Source organism: Neodiprion fabricii, chromosome 6 (genome assembly GCF_021155785.1).
Source record: "Neodiprion fabricii isolate iyNeoFabr1 chromosome 6, iyNeoFabr1.1, whole genome shotgun sequence".
Lineage (NCBI taxonomy): Eukaryota > Metazoa > Arthropoda > Insecta > Hymenoptera > Diprionidae > Neodiprion > Neodiprion fabricii.
The window spans coordinates 19,157,090-19,177,833 of NC_060244.1; the positions used below are offsets into that span (position 1 = coordinate 19,157,090).

General features: G+C 42.0%; 2 protein-coding genes across 5 annotated transcripts; one reads left to right on the forward strand and one right to left on the reverse strand.

Annotated features, from left to right (window-relative positions):
* The first annotated feature begins 436 nt into the window (after positions 1 to 436).
* LOC124184530 (insulin-like receptor) lies at positions 437 to 17,685 on the forward strand. Of its 3 annotated transcripts, XM_046574327.1 has the most exons (7): positions 437 to 944; positions 6,356 to 6,470; positions 6,635 to 7,900; positions 11,115 to 11,265; positions 11,376 to 11,553; positions 11,660 to 11,834; positions 11,956 to 17,685. In XM_046574327.1, the coding sequence occupies exons 3-7, from the start codon at positions 7,160 to 7,162 to the stop codon at positions 15,007 to 15,009; spliced, it is 4,299 nt and encodes a 1,432-aa protein (XP_046430283.1). In that variant the 5' UTR covers positions 437 to 944; positions 6,356 to 6,470; positions 6,635 to 7,159; the 3' UTR covers positions 15,010 to 17,685. The 3 variants fall into 3 exon arrangements, with proteins under 3 accessions (XP_046430283.1, XP_046430282.1, XP_046430284.1); XM_046574326.1 differs by lacking the exon at positions 6,356 to 6,470; XM_046574328.1 differs by lacking the exon at positions 6,356 to 6,470 and having other exon boundaries at positions 437 to 673.
* Positions 16,795 to 19,086, reverse strand: LOC124184544. 2 transcript variants are annotated; one of them, XM_046574357.1, is made up of 2 exons: positions 18,930 to 19,086; positions 16,795 to 18,304 (listed from the first exon to the last, which is right to left on the reverse strand). In XM_046574357.1, the coding sequence occupies exons 1-2, from the start codon at positions 18,984 to 18,986 to the stop codon at positions 17,813 to 17,815; spliced, it is 549 nt and encodes a 182-aa protein (XP_046430313.1). In that variant the 5' UTR covers positions 18,987 to 19,086; the 3' UTR covers positions 16,795 to 17,812. The 2 variants fall into 2 exon arrangements, with proteins under 2 accessions (XP_046430313.1, XP_046430314.1); XM_046574358.1 differs by having other exon boundaries at positions 16,795 to 18,295; positions 18,930 to 19,085.
* Between the last annotated feature and the right edge of the window lie 1,658 nt (positions 19,087 to 20,744).

Below are 20,744 nucleotides of genomic sequence, written 5' to 3' on the forward strand. Positions count from 1 at the left end.
GTTATTCCCTCCCCCTTTAGTCGCGAATAGCTCGGGAATCAAGAAATACAAATCGGACTCACATATGTACGTACATGCATGTACGTATAGTTTTCGTGGGTGAGGCTATCTCTCGTTGGATCGATCGTCAATGAATTCAAAAATATTTGCATTTCGCCTTTACGGTCTGGATGAGGAAGGAAGGAGGAAACGAGACGGAGTACATAAACGGATGTAAAAAAAAATAAATAAATAAAAAAAAAAAAAAAAAATTGAAAATAAAAAAAAAATAACACAGTCGAGGCGCAACTACGACTATGGGAGACGGCGGCGACGGCCGGGGTGGGGGGAGCGGACGGCGGCGAGGGGGGTGGTGGGAGAGGAGATACGGAAGGTGGGGGGGAGAGAGATTAGGTCTAGCCGGATGTTCCATCGGGTGCTACGACAATGCCGGAGGCAACGCCGCCGCCAGCTGACTCCGCTCCGTAGTATTCGCAGTGTGGCCGTGTTAGATTCTCGCCAACCGCCGAGCAAAGCGACGGTCCGCGTTGCGCGCCAACGAACCGAGGATTTCAACCAGCGAGTGTTTTCAACGAGGCGCCGGATCGGACGAGCGCTGAAAGCAAGCGGCGGCGTGTGTAACGTTCGCTTCGATTTCGGCAGGAGCGGTTTTCGCGGAGTTTTACCTACTAGAGTACGGTAGTTCTTTTCGTCTAGTCCCCCTCCCCCGAAATTCGTGCGAGTGATCGAATTGCCCGCTGTTGGAAATAATTTTTCATATTTATTGGAGTACGTCTGAGGGACGGTTGTGCGTTGTGTTGTTTGTCGTAGTTCCGCAAATCTCTACGTCGCGTCGGTGTGGTGAAGTTGCACGCGGTGAAATTGATCGATAACGAAGAGAGAAACAAGAGGACGAGGCGTGTACGACAAGTGTGTGGATGTTGGGAATCGAAAGAGTTGATTGGGTAAGGTGAAACATAAACCGATGACACGACGGATATTCGCTTAAAGGTTGACGCAACGACGGGCTGCTGCACATCGCCTTCGGATGCGTTGCGACGCGACGCCAAGCGTTTTCCTTTCTTCTTCTTTTGTCCGTTTTCCAATTTTTCTTTCTTCTTCCTCACCTCCGCGCACGCATCGACTACTGATTCATTCGTGTGTTGTGCCGTGCGTGTGCCTCTCGAATGATCAACACGTGGGACATTATACATCGTACGCGAGACTCTATTCTTTCATGTATATAATGCGCGAAGTATTCAATTTGGCGAAAAACAAACATCCGGATTCACCCTGTCTGCGTGCGTCTGTGCGTGTCTTTTCTTTCTCGGTTATTTCACCCCCACTCGATCGTTATTTTTGCAAATCAATAAAACAAACAAACAAACAACGCAAGACTCGTAAGAGGAGAACGAAATAAAAAAAAAGAAAAAGGAAACAAATGCGCCAAAAACCACGGGATAAAAAACGAATAACAACAATCCTTTATTGGTAGGTAGGAAACAAGTTTTGAGGATCACTATAACTAAGGCTGTTTAAAAATAGTTCTACATACGGTAGGGGCGGATAGAGGTATAGTACAGACCACAGGTATCTATGTGTGGAAAGAAAAAAAAAAGGAAAGAAGAATCCGTCTCAATATCACATCACCGATAATAGGAAACGATCGACGCTAGACGGTGAAAAGGACGCGCATTATTATACTTACGCGAGTCGAGATATTACACACGTGTAAGGATGAACAGTATCGTCTACTATCTTAATAGTAAGCGGTGAATTGAAGAAAAAAGAAAAAAACAATTAAAATTTTACCTTTACACAATCATGTGTGTGTGTGTGTGTGTGTGTACCTACATTGTGCATACGTACGCATGAATAAGTTATTGTACACGTGCGGAACGCGGAAAGCAATTTCTTATATACCCGGGCGTGCAAAGACAATCGTCGAACTTTGTAATGTGAAAATAGTTTTCCAACTTGTAAACAAAGAGCGGTGAAAACGGGCCAACTGCCGCCGAGTAAACAGCGGCTATAGAGCGTGCGTGCGTGCGTGACTGCATGCGTACGCGGCGGGAGAGCGAGAGAGACAGAGAGAGTGAAAGAGAGAGGGTCGGTGGGGGGAGGAGGGAGGGGAGAGAGAGTTTGGATCGACTCTTCTAGGCGACGAAGGCAGCGCCGCCACGCCGACAGGCCGCAAACAGCAGCGGCAGCAGCAGCAATTGCGATGAGAGAGAAGGCCTGCTTTGCCTGCCTGTCGCCTCTCGTGACGCAACTCATTCACGTCGCACACCTTCCATCCTCTATACACGCCCGTCTGTCTCGCTACGAGAGAGTACGAGAGATCCCTACTACGCAATATTAAAATATAACCAACGCTCGAGAGACCCAGAAAGCTTCCGACGCGCGCACCGCGACGTCTTGTATGTAACGCTACCACGGATTTTGGGGTGTTTTTTTTTTTTTTTTTTTCTTTTCTTTTCTTTTCTTTTCTTTTCTTTTCTTTCTAGAGCGGTCTCAAGCGTGAAATATTTGGCCGGGTTTGTAATCGATACGGGATTCGGTGTGAAACGATCCGTGCTGCGGTTGGCTGAATTGAAAATTACGAGATTTTTTGTCGCATGTTTGTTTATGCAACGCAGGCACGTTTTACGCGTTTTTACATGCCTGTTTTCTGTAGTACACAATTTATTCGTTTGTATGACGGTAGAGTGAGTCGCCGAATGCGCATGCGCGGAGTACAGTAAAGACGACTACTGGGTCTTAGGAGTTAGAAGTGGTATTTTCTTTACCGCGCGCATGCGTCGTCGCGAACAAATCTGACATGACGCGACCCTAACCTCAATTTCGTGCTCGGTGAAAAAACGCGTAACATACTCTTGTTATGTAAAGAATCGTGTGCAACAATGAGGCAACGAGCTTTTCGCTGCGCGTATTTGCAATATTCGTCTTCGGCTCACCCACTACTCGTATCGCAAATTTACGCTCGGTCCTAAACGACCGTGTTTGCCTCTATGTTACACAATATACTATTCGCTAATTATGAGATCGTTTGAAACTAGTCGTATGATAATTTATCGGTATTCCGACCGATCACATCGCACTTCCGGTCGTCGACACGATCATATCGCAAACAATTTCAAATCGAATCGGTATCTTGTGAAAGAATGAGATGGATTCTCGTAGAAACTCCTACGTCGCTCACGTGACACCACGCTCAAAAGCGACGCAGTTAATCGCTTCCGGAAATTGAGGACCGCTTGTCTATTCTTATCGCGACGAGGACGGTATATTATACCGATTATATACAGTCGCCGGTTTATTTACTCGCCGATATGTCGGCGAAAAATGGGTCCGTATGTACTGTACGTACATACTCGCATGCCGTCCGGTTTGCATTTTTTTATTTTTAAACAAACTACTTCGAAGGTGGAGAATAAAAGACGAGAAATTATTATTTTTTGTCCTTTTTGTTTTTTCTTTTATTTTGAACACTTGTTCAAATTGAAATTTCGCCGTTTCATGGAACGATCGAACAGCAGTCAGTCGTATTGTTGTCGTATTTCCACAGAAATTCGCAGTAGTACAGCTACGATTGCACCAAGGGGGAAAATTTCATTCACCGTGTAATGTTTTGATTTCGCGTGCTGTTGAATTTCCTAAAGTCAATAAATCAGGACGAAAAATGATTATTTCACAACTTTATGTAATATACGTGTCGAGATTCGGTTGATCGTAATAAAGCAAAATACGCTCTTACATATTGAAAATCACACAATTCTCTTCCAAAGTTCACCTCTAAAATTGCGAGGCAGTGACTTTTGTGACAATAATTTAATTGAAATATATTCACGTCACCAACTTGAATTAGTCTCAGATCGACACGAGAAATATTTGTTCTGCTCGAAACAGTCCCTCAACATTTCTACGAAACGATAAAAACGACATTATATATACTGTTGTATAATTGAACAGTATCGGCAAATCAGTAAAACTCTCTTGAAGTTTACGACGCGACGTAACTTGTTTACTTTTCATTTGCTGCCGAGTCGAATACGTAAAGTTTTTTTCCAGGCGAAATAAAACAATTCTTAACTGTTTCGTACAATCGAATAATCGCGGTTTATCAGTATTCCTCAGCGTGCATTTTACATTCGTGCAGTGTACATTCGTAGTTTGTATTATACTACATGACACCCACCGTTACACGTACCGTGTAATAAATACGACGTGAACTTGTCAGTTCTCTGCACGCATGTGTCACGGCCACGAGATAAAACGTTAATTAATAATATCGCGACGCAGTTATAACCCCGAACAATCGGACTGGCTGCCAGACTTGACTCTCCAACGGTGATTGCTCTTCACTTCGATGACCAGCAACGCTGCTGAAACAACGATTTGGCTGCTGCTCTAAATTCAAACATGTGATAATCCGAACCTGGCATATTGTATATTTCCAAGGTCTTGTTGTAATTAACAACGAATTGACGTACGTCTTTTTATCTTGTTTCCTTTTTTATTTTCTCTCTTTCTCTCTCCCTCAACTTATGACGCAGCGTTTCATAATCGGTATACCAATAATTGAGTTATTATCATCGGTCAGTTTGCTGGAATTTTCTCTCGTCCGATAACGGGCACATTTAAACGCTTCTGAGATTGTTGTTAAACGACGTTAAATTATCATCATTAACACCACGTCGGGGATATTTTTTCCTAAGCTGTTGCAACTGCACCGCGTCCTTTTCATATTGCTACACGTATAACGTAATTTATCGTATCTACTTACCTTCCTGGCTGACTGACTGACTGACTGAATGACTGACCGACTGACTGCCTGTCTCCTCGCCGCCATATGGACGAATTGAACTCTCGTTAGAGAATGTTAATTCTTTAACGCGTGTTCGCACCGCTTGACAAATATTTTCTAACGCCGTATATATAAGCTACGGAGTCCGTTATCGAGCATCGAAAATAACATGTTGTTGATTCGTATTTATTCGAAGACCGCAATTCGCGTTTTACCGCTTCGCTTAACCGTTAACATTAGAAGTACGGTAAGAAGAAACTATTCGCACTCGTAATTCGTTTAATTTCATTATCTCATTATTTTTCCTCTCTTATTATTCAACCGTCTGCTTATAGAACGTGGTAAAAATCAACATCGTGCGAAATAACTGTCTGGTGAAACGGGTATCGTTACAATAACGGCGTGAATATTCCTAGATTTATGTAACAAGATTTGCTACAAGAAATTATTTAGTTTGATCACAGGCGTCGATACAAGAGGACGTTTCCTGGTGTTACAGAGGAACGTCAAACATTACGGTTGTTTAATTTACTTTATTTATCGCCCGAATCTCACCGCGTAATTAATTCAAAAATAATACAGTCGTTATACTATATTTTCCGGTCACAGTTGAAAAAAGTCACCGCAGCTGATACAGCGAACGGAATAAGATTAGAAATTTCCCTCGTGTGATCCATGTAGTAAAATTTATCGAAGAATGACGGAAAACTAACGAAGAATAGGAAAATTTTTGCGTACAGCGTGTGCTCATATTTTTTCATTCCTATTTTGTTACATTGACCCCGTCTTCTCAAATCCGGTTATATGCTTTGCAACACACGTTCCTACTACTAAACTTGAGACATTCCTAGAACAAACTGTGTTTGGCTACATCTGGATATATACGTACACGTGTGTATATTATATACATATATACGTATATATGCGTGCATACAGGCGCGTGTGAGTAATGGGTCGTAAAAAAAAGTAGAAGAAGAAGGGGATAAAAATTCTACGCAATATTCGCGGACGCCCGCGTCACCGAGTGCTATTTCATCATCGTCCGACATTTAATCGTTATGTCGTTTGGAGCAAGTTTAGCATTTTTTCGACATTCCTGTTGTCATTATTTCAACAAATTGAATCTTTCGCTGGCTGTATTACATTCGATCCTAAATGTGCTCCCGATTCACTTACAATGTTCTTCTTTCCCGTTTCCGACCCGCACGGGTTTCCGTTTATTTTCGTCATCCACCGCCCCCCCACCCCCCCCCCTCCCCCTTTTGCGACAAATCACTCTATGAAACTCACGAATCATTAGAGACCACGCGACCGTTCGACAGGCATTAGTCATCGCCTCGCTGCGCGAAAACAGCTGTATAATTTTTCCTGCAAAAGTAATCCGTATTTTTATGTGCATGTACACGGACAGGTGCGAGTAAGGTGTGCATTAACGACGTGTATTCTTAACGTATGCTCAACATTAAGTCATTGGCTGCGTGATTGAGTAATTCTCGGAAGATGTTTTCACTTATCGTTGTGTATACAGATATAAATTTCTTTCTCGGTATAACAAATGGTACGCTATAGGAGAATGTGTCTTAAAAATGACGGTGCGGTTGAACGATCCGGTCAAGGATATTTATTTGGGTTCAAATATATGTCGTATACTTTATATGGAGCTGAAGCTTACACGGAGAACGCTGTACGTATAATTTAACTGTTTAGAGTTTAAAGATATTTTTTTCTCCGTTACAGCTCTGTAAACGAAAATCCGTCTTTGGAAAAACTTGATTTTTCCCATACCCACACGTTTTATGCCCATTATTTTTCTGCGTAATAATTACCGTTTTCTTGTTCGGTTCACAGGTCGGAGGACAATCGAACACAGGCGTCCTGCGGCCTTGGTGAATGATTACGTTTCGGAGAACAACTCCAAGTTCGACGGTCGTGCATATGGTTATAAATTTGATAAAAGAAATATAGGCGTCGAATCAATAAAAAAAAAACACACAAATAATAGTGAAACAATTGACTACACGTGAAACAAAGAACAAATACAATTAGAAATAATTGAAGAAATTAGATAGCTAATTGTGCTTTACAAAAAAAAAAAAAAAAAAAAACGATCGTAAATTATAAACAGTGCAATTTAAACATTACGCACTGTGTGTTATTGTATAAAAAATTGTAAAAAAAAAATAAAAAAATAATAAGTTGTTGAAGAAAGAGTCAAGGTTGACTTGGCGCGAGAGAAATAAAGTGAAATATCAACAAATCGGTTGTCGCCATTGGTTATGAGACACGGCGGTAGTGGGTGTGTAAAATTTACGGTGTATGATTATTTGAATAAGAGGTGAAAGGAGAAACCGATACCGATGAAAAACGGTAATCATGAAGTCGAAAACATTGGTCGTCCTGTTTTTCGTTCTGGGCTCGGTGTTGTGCAGCGAGGAGAAAGATGGCGATATCCGGAAGACGAAATCGGTGCCGAAGCAACGTGACAAAACGCCGTACGAAAAATACCTCGTGCCTGGTCTCGACGAGGGTGGGAAATCGAGCGTGATCGATTTTGCCCGCGATCGAAGAATAATCGATTCCAACGACTCGGAGTTCGAAAACGCGACGAGCCGGAACAACGAATACTCGGTTGATTCCGAATCGAGGAAATTGATCGGTCCGAGATCCACGGACGAGGATAAAACGAAACCTGTCGTCGCCTTGTCGAAGAATTCCCACGAATCGACACCGTTGAATATGCCGCCGTCTAACGGGAAGTCGAAGGACCGGAAACGCGGGAAGTACTGGCCAACGAAAAACAGTACGGTCAAAGTGGTCGACGGTATTTGCCCGTCTATGGACATAAGGAACAAGGTGGAAAATTTCAACACACTGAAGGACTGCGAGATCATCGAAGGATTTCTTCAGATCGTACTGATCGAAAGATCGGAAGAAAACTCGTTCGAAAATATGACTTTTCCAAAGCTCAGGGAGATCACCGGCTACCTCATGTTCTACAGGGTGAACGGACTGAAGAGCCTTACCAACCTGTTTCCCAACCTCGAGGTCATCAGGGGACAAACATTGATGACCGACTACGCACTCATGGTCTACGAAATGCGCAATTTGCAAGAGGTAATTTATAAACTGATCGGCTCGTGGAATATTAATGACAAGTCCGTTAGCATGGATCTTTAGTTGGTTGGATTGAAAATGGAAAATCTTTGAAAATCGATATTTACTGGCCGCGGGGTGTGGAAAAGTTATTGTGGGTACGCGTGTGAGTACAGAAAATTCTTTGCCGCATCCGAAAAGCTAAGATCTTCGGCTTCGGAAAAAGCTTTAAATTCATGCGTTTTCCCTACTCATACACGTACGTAAGATCACAATGTTCACTTATTTTGCATCAAATTGGGATATTTTGAAATGAACCGAAGTTTATGTCGTTCTCGTTCGTAATGTATTATTGAGAAACCTGTACAAATACGCAAAGTTATAGTGCTTAGAAATGAAATCTTGCTCTTTTCGCATCCGGACTTGGAACCGTCATTGGCAGAGTTGTTTCGTGTCTTCTTTTTTTTTTTTTTTTTTCCAATTTCTTCTGTACTTTGACCGATTTCGCTTCAGCATCCGGATCGTCCAAACGTCCAAATCGTCTGAATTCTGTAGTTGTTCTGCAAATGCACCGCGAGACGTGAGATCGGCGGGGTTTTCGGAAACCGACATGCGATGCCAACGAGCGCGCTTGAACTCTTGGATTTCCGTTCCGCGATTATGTTTGATGGGTGTAAGCCATGGATCTAGCGTATGGTCTATGGTGTGAGCTAAGCTGCGTGGCTGCTTACCTGAGATCGACAGTCTTGTTGCTGATAGTTGCGCGTCGCGATACACACATCGGTGTTGTTTACGCACCGAGTCTAGTCATGGTCACACTGCAGAGGAATTTACCGTACGTTTGAATTTAACGGTCAGGAATAATTTTTAACGACAGTCTTCACCGACATTTTGATAGACGTGGATTTACACGACACTTGATGCAAGATGGTTCGGTGTCACTCACTAGCCGATTCATTTTCCCGTAAATCGGGAAGATTCGAAAGATTCTACTCGATTGGCGACTGATCCGGCTCGAGGGACCAAAAACTGTTTGCAGAGATATCGATAAATGCTGGATCATTGACGTGGGATCCAGGAATTACTGATAAAAGATAGGAGTGAGTGAATCGGGATGATCATTAAAGGTATTTGATGATTAACGAACAAAAGATGTACTTTATTTACGCACACGACACGAACCGTATCGCTAGAAATCAGAAAGACAACTGAGGTTTTACAAAGGCTGGAAGAATACATAATGGATGATACACAGATATGATTTTGAGACATTAGGTAGACAATACGCAAGTGCGCGTACCTACATATCTGAGGATGCTTCTAAATGGCGAGTGAAATGAGAAGGTAACGAGTGCAAAGTAATATCTTGAGTTGATCTGTTACATCGCTATTTTGCCGAAACAAATCGTTGTAGGCAGAGTTGGTTCATTTCTTTTTTTCGATCTTTTCCTTTTTTTTTTCGCACTTTTTTCGGATTATTATCTATATCTGGTTGGTTCAATATTATACTTTATGTACTGTCAGTAAAAAAAAAAAACGTATTTTGAACCACGAAGGCAGTATTCGTACGGATTCGAGAAATGGAAAATAATCATTTTTCGTTTCAGACTTTTCCAGAAAACTGATGAATCCGAAATATGCTCTTCCTTCGGAGAGGGTGACGAATAGTTCATTTCCTGAATTTTTCCAGTAGATTCATATTACTTAGGTAGGTACTGTCTAAGTCACTGACTGACTAACTGACTTGGTGGTTTAGTGAGTGCCGAAGTAATAGGAATGGAATGAAAAGCCTGAATGAAATTTAATTATTTCTCGATTCTCGCACAAACAGATATTTTCTCGATGGTTCAAAAACCGGCTTTATTTTATTGGGAGCGTATAAAAACTATCACATTGAACCAATCATAAATGAATAAAAAGAAATTAGAAAAACGTATAGGAAAAGGACGAAAAAAAAAAAATGTAACAACCCTGCTAATTACGGTTCCAAGCCCGGATGCGAAAACAGCAAAATTTCATTTCTCAGCACTATAACTGTGTTTTCGTATAGGTTTCTGAATAATATATTACGAACGAGACCGACATAAGGTCCAGTTCATTTTAAAATATCCCAATCTGATGCAAAATAAGTGAACATTGTGATCTTGCATACGTGTATAAGTAAGGAAAAGCATGAATTTTTGATTGATCGATCTTGAACTTGAAATTGTTGCCAATATTGGTAATTCACCGTCGTCTTTTGTGCGACATGTTTGACATCTTCGAAAAAAAAAAAAATAACGAAACTAATAACCCGAAAAACAAAAAAACAATGTGGAGTAATTTTTGGTTTAGATGAAAATAGTATAACACTTTGTTAAAAGACCGAAGTGCTAATTAGTTTCTCGATGAACACTATGATCACAAATCGAATATTAATACAAAGTCAATTCATACCTGTAGAATAAATATTATTCCGACGTTTGAAATAATATTTACATACTGTGTACCGTGTGTGATATTAAACGACTGTACGCGCAGAGCATAAAAAAAGTCGGTAATAGCTGCGCATGAAGAATAACCTGACCGACCCATAAAGGTGGGTTGCGCTAGGTGCGTTTGTTGAAAGCGGGACGTGCCCCAGATAGCTTATCTTATTTTTCCTTTCAAATAGTTTTATTGCGTTGAATTCTGTCGGTAGGAAGAGAGAAAAATAAAATTCAACAATGTGAAATTGAGATTTGCTTGTGCAAAATTACTTTAAAAAAGAAAATAACAACGGTTGCATGCATCATTCTGACATTCAGAATGGAAGGTCTCATTTGCAATTTCCCAAGACTCGTTCAATCTGTTAAGACGAATAAATAACAACTTTCGATATTTATCACGCATTTGAAATATCCAACCGGTTGACTTGTAACTTTTTTGCCAACATAACCGATTAGAGGAAAAATAGAACCTACCTGTTCGATGATTGGATTCGACTAAAAATCGTTGACTTGATAATGTATTCATCGTACGTTTTTCATGGTACGTTGTGCTCGTGAAATGGCGTCTTTAATTCTAATATGAATTCTGCTTCCCACACACAAGGAATCAAAGGACCTGAACTTCGTAGACAATAACCCGTATTGAGGTCAATTGACGGCAAGGTTAACCAGCTTGAACCAATTGACCCTTGGTTGAAGTTGGCGCCTGACCTCTCTCGCTTTTATTCAATTGAATAACAAATTCTCATACCTATAATATGCTTCAGCTCGGTCTTAGGAATCTAACGGAGATAACGAGAGGAGGAGTGATCATCGAGAATAACCCGAGTCTCTGCTTCGTGAAAACTATCAACTGGTCGCTGATCGTTGTTGCCGGTGACATATTTATCAAGCAAAATGGAGACTCCACTTGTCCCGGTTCGTTGAAAGATATATAATTATAAAAAAATGTCGATACGTTAATCCTCCGGATCGTCGATAACACGGTGTTTCATGGTCTCTTCTTTTCCCGTTTAACCATCACGCAGGTTGTTCACAATGCAACCTCGGCTATTGTTGGACGTCGAAACATTGTCAGCTCACGGAGAAGCCCCAGTGCCACTCGGAGTGTTTGGGATGGTGCCACGGACCCAAGGATACGGACTGTTACGTTTGTAAGCATTTCCGTCACGACGGAAGATGCGTCCGAACATGCCCGGCGCACCTGTAAGATGATTATTCCACTTGAACACAGGCAGAGTAATGCACTGTAACACTTTTCGTGGAATCGCAAACTCTACTACCTGTTCTTTTCTTCCGTATGTACACACAGGTACGGTTACTTGATGAGGAGATGCATCACTCAACACGAATGCTTGACGATGAAAGTGGTCCTACCACGAAACGAATACGCCATACACGAGCAGCCCGTGTTTCGTCCCTTCAACCATTCCTGCATCCAGCAATGCCCCAAGGGGTACGAGGACGCCGTCGACCCGAAAAATAATGTAAGTTTATACTCGTTGACAACGATCGGTGTTTATGCTTGATCCTTTCATTATCGCAATGCAGGATTTTCCTGGCTCTCAATCCTTGAGTATACTTCTCATATAGTCCCTATTTTTGCAGACCGCGACGTGCCGAAAATGCGCCGGACCTTGTCGTCGAATATTGGCTGGAGGAACTATCCGAAATATGGCCGACGCTCAGCGTTACGAAGGGGTGGATGTCGTTCAGGGGGGTCTTGAGATTCACATACAAAACAACAACCCAAACCTAATGGCCGAGCTTGCCAAGTCGTTCGGTTCGGTCGAAGAGATCACCGGGTACCTCAAGGTGACGCATTCGTTTCCGATCACTTCGCTGTCATTTTTTAAAAAATTACGAGTGATCAAGGGTGACCCACTGGACAGCAACAACTCCAGTCTGACGATACTGGACAATCCGAACTTGTCCTATTTGTTCCCGAAGGATCAAAATATCACGGTTCAAAAGGGCAGGATGTTCTTCCACTACAACCCCAAGCTCTGTTTTTCGAAGATCGAAGAACTCGGACGCATGGTCGATATACAGAATTTTTCCAAGGCGGACGTTGACCCGGAGTCGAACGGCGATAAAGTCGCCTGCGACAATGGTAACATAAACATAACCGTGAGGGAAACCGGACCGGACTTTGCTCAAGTTGAATGGAAGAGCTACGAGCCGTCCAGCGGTCAGCATGTTCTGGGCTACATTTTGAACTACATAGCAACCGAAAATACGGACGAAACCGTATTCGACTCAAATTTTTGCGGTAACAACACCTGGCAGGCAGTGGACGTCGACCCCTCAATATCCGAAAGAAATTCGCCGAAAGTTGCGAAACTGATAACTGACCTGAAGCCGTACACCCGTTACGCGGTATACGTGAAGACTTACACTCTGGGGAACGAGGGCTCCTTCGCGAGTCCGATTGGTCAGTCAGAGATAATTTTTTTCCGTACTCGAAGCGACGTACCGTCACCCCCGACGAACTTGTCCTCGGTTCCGTCAAGCGACACCGAAATCATGGTGCGATGGGGTCTGCCAGAGTTCCCAAACGGTCCGATAGAGTATTACATTTTGTCTGGATTCGTGATAAGAGACGATCCCGAGTTGCTCGAGGAGCGAAACTACTGCGAATACGGTCTCGTCGACGAGGCGCACATCGAAGATGAGCTCGGTGTCGAGGTGACGGAGAAAGTGGCAGTGGACTTGGTGACGGAGAAATCGGACGTTGACGTGGCAACGCGGAGCGGTCAATTTAGGAACACCACAAGGTCGTGCTGCAAAAAGGACGTGGTCGAGTCTAAGCCTGCGCCTCCGATGAAGTTCGCGATCACGTGCAACGAGGACATCAGTCTCAGCCGTTACGTACCCGGCAAGCAGAGCTTCTGCAGAACGTCGAGCGTGAGCTACCAGAAGCCAGTCATTGTCCGGGGTGCGTACGAGGTCTTTTCGTTCAACGTAACCGGCGAAAACAATTCCTACCTCGTGAAGAACCTGAAGCATTATTCGACTTACACTATTTCCCTCGCCGCCTGTGGTATGAAGCTTGAGAACGACGCGGAGCAGTGTTCGCTGGTCGAATACACGAGCGCCAGGACCCTGAAGAGGCAGTCCGCCGACGACGTGCGCAACGTCAACGTGGCCATTTCGAATAACACGATAGTAACGATCTCTTGGGATCCGGTGGTCGAACCAAACGGATTGACGGTCGCCTACAAGATCGAGTACACGAACCTCGAGGTTAGAGATGTGAAGAAAGCCGAAGAGTGCGTTACGAACAAGGAGGCGCGCGAAAAACGCAACACGTTCACTTTGGTCAATCTGAATCCGGGGAAGTACAGCGTCAGGGTCCAATCAATGTCGCTCGCCGGCGACGGAAACTTTTCGGAATTTCACGAGTTCCTCATTGGAGTCCAAGACCATAGCTCGATGGGTGTGATAATAGGGCTTTGCTTTGCCGTAGTCGCTGTACTGGTGGCATTTGTCTTGTATCTCGTGTGGAAACGGCGACAGTACAAAATGAAACAGATCAGATTGATAGCCAGTGTGAATCCGGACTACATTGAGACGAAATACGTCCTGGACGAGTGGGAAGTGCCGCGAGAGGACGTTGAGATAATGGAGGAACTCGGGTTGGGTAATTTTGGAATGGTTTACCGCGGCGTCTTAAACGGCACGAGGAACGTTGCGATAAAAACGATATCGGTAACGGCTAATTACCGCGAACAAAACGAATTTCTGAACGAGGCATCGGTCATGAAGAATTTCTCCACCTTCCACATAATCAAACTACTCGGTGTCGTCTCGGTTGGTAGTCCGCCGTTCGTTATAATGGAACTGATGGAGAACGGTGACCTTAAAACGTATCTGAGAAAGACACGAGACACCCAGTTGGTGCCGAATTTTTCACGCATATGCAGAATGGCCGCAGAAATAGCAGACGGCATGGCTTACCTCGAGTCGAAGAAATTCGTTCACAGAGATTTGGCGGCGAGAAATTGCATGGTGTCGAAGAATTTGGTTTGTAAGATCGGGGACTTTGGTATGGCCAGAGATATATATGAGACGGATTACTACAAGATTGGCAAGAAGGGTTTGTTGCCGATTAGATGGATGGCGCCGGAGAACTTATCCGACGGTGTTTTCACCTCTGACTCTGACGTTTGGTCGTACGGCGTTGTACTATACGAAATATTGACCCTCGCCGAAATTCCCTATCAGGGATTCTCCAACGAGGAGGTGCTGAACTACGTGTTGCGCAAGGGGACCGTGGAAATACCGAAAAACTGTCCTGAGATAATTTACAAAATAATGGAACGGTGCTTCAAGTGGAGACCTAACGACAGGCCGACCTTTCTTGAGATTGTTTCCGAGCTAGAGCCATTCCTTTCGCAAGATTTTTGCACATCGTCGTTTTACCACTCATCGGACGGCGTCGAAATCCGTAACTCGGGGGTAAAAAAGGTTTACCACAACGCTGCGCCCATTAGATTTTACTTTGGAAACGAAACCGCGAGGTGGGTGAAGGACTTCGAAGACAACGTAATGCTTCTCGATCAAACTAAGGCCGGTTCGAGCCGGGGACGCATTTTTAAGAACGGTTTTCAACAGTTTGGCGACCACTCCGCCATGGAGGACGTATCTTTGGACCGTTGATGCGTTAATCCGCGAGCCGAAACCTTCGACGGCTGGTTAGTATCTTCATTGAAACTGCGAGAAAGACTGCAGCTTTGTTCTCGATCAAAGTATCTAAGTTTCGGTAGATTTTGGTAGTGGTTCGCTACACATTGCCCGTATTCCGTCACATTGAACTTGTTACAGAGCGTGCGAAAAATATAGAGAGAGAGAGAGGCGAATGTGTGCGAGTAGAAAAGTGAACGAGAGACTGCTATTTTTGTGCCTTTAGACACAAAGTGCCTTATTTAATCAACGAATAATCAAATTCAGGGAAATTGCGTCTGGACAGAAATTGATCCTGGTTGTTTCTCCACAAATCATTTCAGCCGGTCTGTGTGGAAATCCCGTTTTAAAATATTTTACCTTGGATAAAGGCATTCTTAAAAGTAACTTACTCCTGCTAAGATGTATTCAATTACACATCGTCATCACAAATGTTGTCGCGGTTTACTGCCAAGAAGAAGTTTGCGTTTTGAAGAGCGAATAACGCTAAATATTACATGCATATGATATATCCAACGCAGTTTCAGACACATGTTTCTTGTTTTCGGGACCAACGAGTTGGAGTTAAGATTTTCTGAAGAAACATGTAGAATTGACTTTTATTCTTCATAAAAAATTTCTTATGTACAACTTTCACCTCTACAACTATATATGCATAATTACATATGTATAGTAGATAATTTTTGAACACAACACAATGAACTGAGGCTTAAATACCATTTAATTACTTGCGTCATCTTATCGTAGTATGACTTATATCATAAACCCAACTATATTATCATCAAAGATTTCTTGGCTTCAATTGAACTCCGGTTGAATAGATCGCAGATCTTCAATTCACTTGTTTCATACGATCACCTTGAACTACAGATAAAACCAGAACTTCTTGTCAGGCTAGTTATTCCAATCTTAGTTAATCAACTTTAAACTTGGCCCGACCTTTTACCCATTTTATGCACGTTGATTTGTACATCACGTGCATCCGTTTTTACGTTCTTCAGTTATCCAAATAATACAACTCACTTCAACATGAAATTCCAAAGATGTATTTCGGTTCAGTATGAGTGCGACTTGTCGAGAATCAGAATTTCAATAAATTCCAGACTCGCGAAAACGTTAAGCGAAGCTTTTCAAGGTTGAGAAAATATTTGTTCTACTCGAGTGAAGAACGTTTTTTTTTTTATTATTTTCATATTTTTTGTTTTTGTTTTTTTGCTGCTCACGTACCTTAGATTTAACGATCGTTTCTGTTATAACTTTACACTCGCATATGCCGAACTAAAACAATTTTGGCACGCACTTGCGTATTTCTAGAAGTAGAGCCTGTAATCACGTGTGTACATGCATGACGCACACTCGACTCGTTGGATTCCGAATATGCCGGAATCCGAGACGCCGGGTGTACGTCTGTCAACTGTAACTTTATTTGCGATTGGGCAAGTCCTTTCGCGCAACGTTGCAGACAAGAGTATAGCATATACTTATTTTACGTCGCATTATGACGGTTGCACGTGAGAATTTCGCACCGGGATATTCCTAATCAAAAAATCCTGCCATACCGTCTTCCACAAAAGACTATGACCATTATATTGTATACAAAATTAATTTATATACCGTAGCGATTAGGTTAAATTATTATATTTTAGATAAAAACCAATTCTCTGTTTTGTTTTCGTTATATTTCTTGTTTCCGCGTACAGCGACGTTTTTACTAAGGTGTTCGTTGATCGGGAGCAGGAAAGTTTGAAATCAAATAACTTGTACTTTATAGCATATTTTATATTATGTATAATATTTTATGTTTATATACTTAAGACTTACATTCAATAGTTATGGACCGTAACAATGATTCATTAATATCCTAAGCCACGTTACTGTTAGTATTGCCGCTGAGTATTACAACTAGTCACATAAGCCAAAAGTTTGTTATTCTCGCAGAAAAGTTTTCTTTTTTTTCAGTTTTTTAAATAAACAGTAATAGGAATCCCAATAACCGTGTTTCTCAACCATCCGCACCTCGCGTTCACGCGTATCTATAATCTGTAATATCCGTAACCTTATTGTTAAACACCTACACATAGTTCTCAGTTATCGCTATATCTTGTGCCGGTCGCACTTGACCCCTGCACATTTACATAACACGATATCCAGTTTTTCTTTTGCTTCTGTTTTTTACTCTTTGTCCTGCAGCAAACAGCAAAGCTCCAATCTAATCTCGCTGCGATTATACTCTCCCGAAGCCCGCACGTATCGACTAGACGTTGTGCAAGCAATGAGATGCCGGTCCATATGGCGCTTAGTAACGCTCGCTTGTAACTCAATCTCTGCTTCAACATTCATAATTACGAGTGATCAGGTGTCCGCTTGTCGCCTACGTACCAATTGTCCTACCGAGGCAGGTATCGTCGTGGGAGGTCCCCGTTTTGCGCCTCGACGATGTGCAAGCCAAACCAGAGTTTAGCCAAGTTTATCGCGAAAATCACCCCTGAATACCGGTATTCAATTGAAAATAAAAATCATTTCTCTTATATCAAGTCCCGTTTCCTGTCCTATTCCAACTTCGATAGCACCGTAATATATTACACCGTGTACGATGTAACAACCGTTGTAGATTCGAGCATGGTACATTTCTAAAGTCATGGAACGTCGTTTTCTCCTGTGCAAAAAGAGATGGAATTCATAATAACTGAATCGACTAAATATGGAACCGCAATGTTCGGCCCGGAAAACCCAATTCAATCTCAATTATACAACATCACAGGTATCGCATGATGTTCATCTAGTCAAGATAAGGGTTGTAATGATTTGCGTTCATGTTTTCAAGCTCAACGACCGTGTACTTTTTTGTGGCTATCGGGTAATGGTCGAGGTTCAGGAGAGGGTTGTAAATATTCGCATTCCTGGTTTCGATCTCTTCAAAAGTCGCAGTCTTCGATTTGTCTTGGCGGAGCTTGAGGTCGATGTCGAGACCAACGGACTGAGAGCTTGCTTTTCTTTGGATTTCATTCGAGTTATCCGAGCGATCGACCTTTGAAGGCCACCAGGTAAGAGCGGGTCGGTTCGGTTTGCTGGGTCTTGTTGCCTCTGCTAAAGTTGCAGGGACGAGCGGATCCGCTGGCATTAGCAGACTGGCGTCATCGTCGACATTTGTTCTCCAATCCAGGTCCAGCGATTTCTTCACCGAATTTTCTTGACTAGTTTCATCTTCCGTTTCAGCAGGAATTAGCCGTGACGAAGGAAGCCCGGATCGGGTACTCATCGCCTGTAAATTCTTAAATTGCAATCGAAAAATATTACATTGAGAAGAAATCAGTTTTTAGCATAAATGCAGGAGGAATCTCCAGGTCATCTTGGGACAGGTTAACTTGTTTTTGCCTCTTATTGTGAAAGGCAATTTTACTATTTCACGGTAAAATTCATTTTTCATTTCACTCTGACAACTTGTTTTTACGTGAAGAACTCATGCTTAGATGAGATTAGAGAAAATGAAACCAACGAGTTTTAAACTGGATGTTTCGATTCGAAAAAACAATGAAAATAGGATTTTCTGAGAAACTGCTCCAATCGATATTTTTACGAAGTTCGAGCGATACGTATTCGGGTTCAATAACTCGGAATTTTGTCGGAATGAAAATTCACAATAAATATCAGCTCAAATAAGAGTCAATGAAGAATAGTTTGCGAATATTTTAGTATCTTAATGTAGAATAGGATCACAATCTTCATTAAGTGAGTGATCATTTTTATGCATCTATTTCTTTCTTTCAAGCTAATTTCGCATTCGATGGTAAAACAATTTTTAGGAGCGGGTGTAAGGTGTTCTCGTAATAAATAAAATTTTACAAAGAACTCCGATTCTTGGTCATTGCTTAATAATGCTAGATGGGTATACTTACCAGAGCTTGCATGGTAATTAATACCATTAGGGAGTAAAAGTATACCAAGAAATCCATCACTAAAACGGAGTAAAAGCTGCACTGCACTGCACGGACCAACAATAGTCGACTAAGGACTCAAACTGAGCGTACTCTCGGCGCGCTTATATTTATAAGACGGCTCTCGAGATTTCATCGCTAGTCGATATCCCACAGTCGAGCTGATCTGAAGAGAAAAAAAAACGTAGTGAGCACCGCTCCGGGAAAACAGGAATGACGTCTTTCAAACTTAGCAGGTCGAATCGGAATCAAGGCGACTTTGGACTAGAGTGCTGAATGAATTCATGTGTTTGCTTCGTTGTTTCTTTCTTTTTACGCATTGATTTTGTATTGTTGTTTTCTGAACGTTGTCTGTCCACGTCTATGTAGACAAGCGTTCGTCGAGACTACAGCAGGGGCGTAAACACCGATGATTGCGGTTCTACCAAGGCGTTAATCCATCTTATGAATGGCCTATTGCCATCGTAACGCAAACTAATTGACCAATTTATGAACAAAATGCGCTTTCTTTTTTTACTACGGTATCTCATTTATGCTTATGAGAAATTATTTGCTTCGAGAATGTTTACTAGCAAACATCACGCTCTATATATTTTATTCCCATTCATCGACTGAAATCGGTTTGCGAAAACAGAGACGATAAGCTTGGTCTAAGCGATATTTTTAAATAAATGGCTTGCCGAATCCATTTAGAGTTTATATTATTTGCGTGACGCGCGTGTTTGACCAACCCAATGGTCTAAATAATTCTGAGACAGTGTTTATCGTTTAGAGTTGAAATTAAGTTGGTTCGTAAAGCGTGCTGCCCACTGCTTAATAATTTACGAGTCCAAAGGAAAATTGAGCGAAAGTATTTCGAATGCACAATTGTCGAAACTTTATCATTAATTTTTATGAGACTTTGATTGAACGCGACTGAATGATAACAAATCTCAACGACTTTTCTCTAATTGTTTTTCGTTCATTTAATATAAGAATAATTTCTTCTTATCGTTATGCACCGTGCATGAAAAGCTTCCACACATTTCAACACGTCGATATGAAAATTTATAATTATACAGTACATGAAAAATACAATTAATCGAAGCTGCAGCGTATCGCTCTGGAACGCACTTGTCGTGAACTTGAAATATTTGCACTTGCATCAATAATCATCTTTAAAAAATTACGTAGCCTGCCGAATTATAATCGTTGTCAGAAACAGCGTTCTGTAATAAAATCGTTGCAAAATCTCAGACTATAAGGTCAAAGGCTATCGCTAAGATACGAAATTTTTTTAACCCTCTCCGCTGTTATATAACTAATTATCTCGAAATCGCGCAGCATCAGTGTTCTCGATTTTATTTCGATGTGAATTGTGACACGAACCCGTTTAACAGAGTGGCTTTATTCCAGGTTCTCTGTGGAAAATATAATGACTTTCCACGGGTACATGGCAAAGATATTTGTGGTAAAAAGTACGTAAAAATCTGCGAACTAAAGCAGTTCCGAGTTGAGTAACAAAAACAGTGATTTACGGTCCGAATTCACCGTTAGAAAATATCCCACCCCATTCTTTGCAAATTTTAGAAAAATACACATTACATACCCTTACTTTACAACTTGTCGGATACAGTACGAAATTGGAGAAAGTGAATCAGCAGGGTTTTAAAATTCAGGCAGAATTTCCGGCGGTGAAGATTCTATAAAAACACGGGTTAAACAAGCATCGCTTTACCAGCTCCCCACCATGTCCTTCATCCAGTTTGCACTCAACGCTACTTTCCTGCCCGCAAT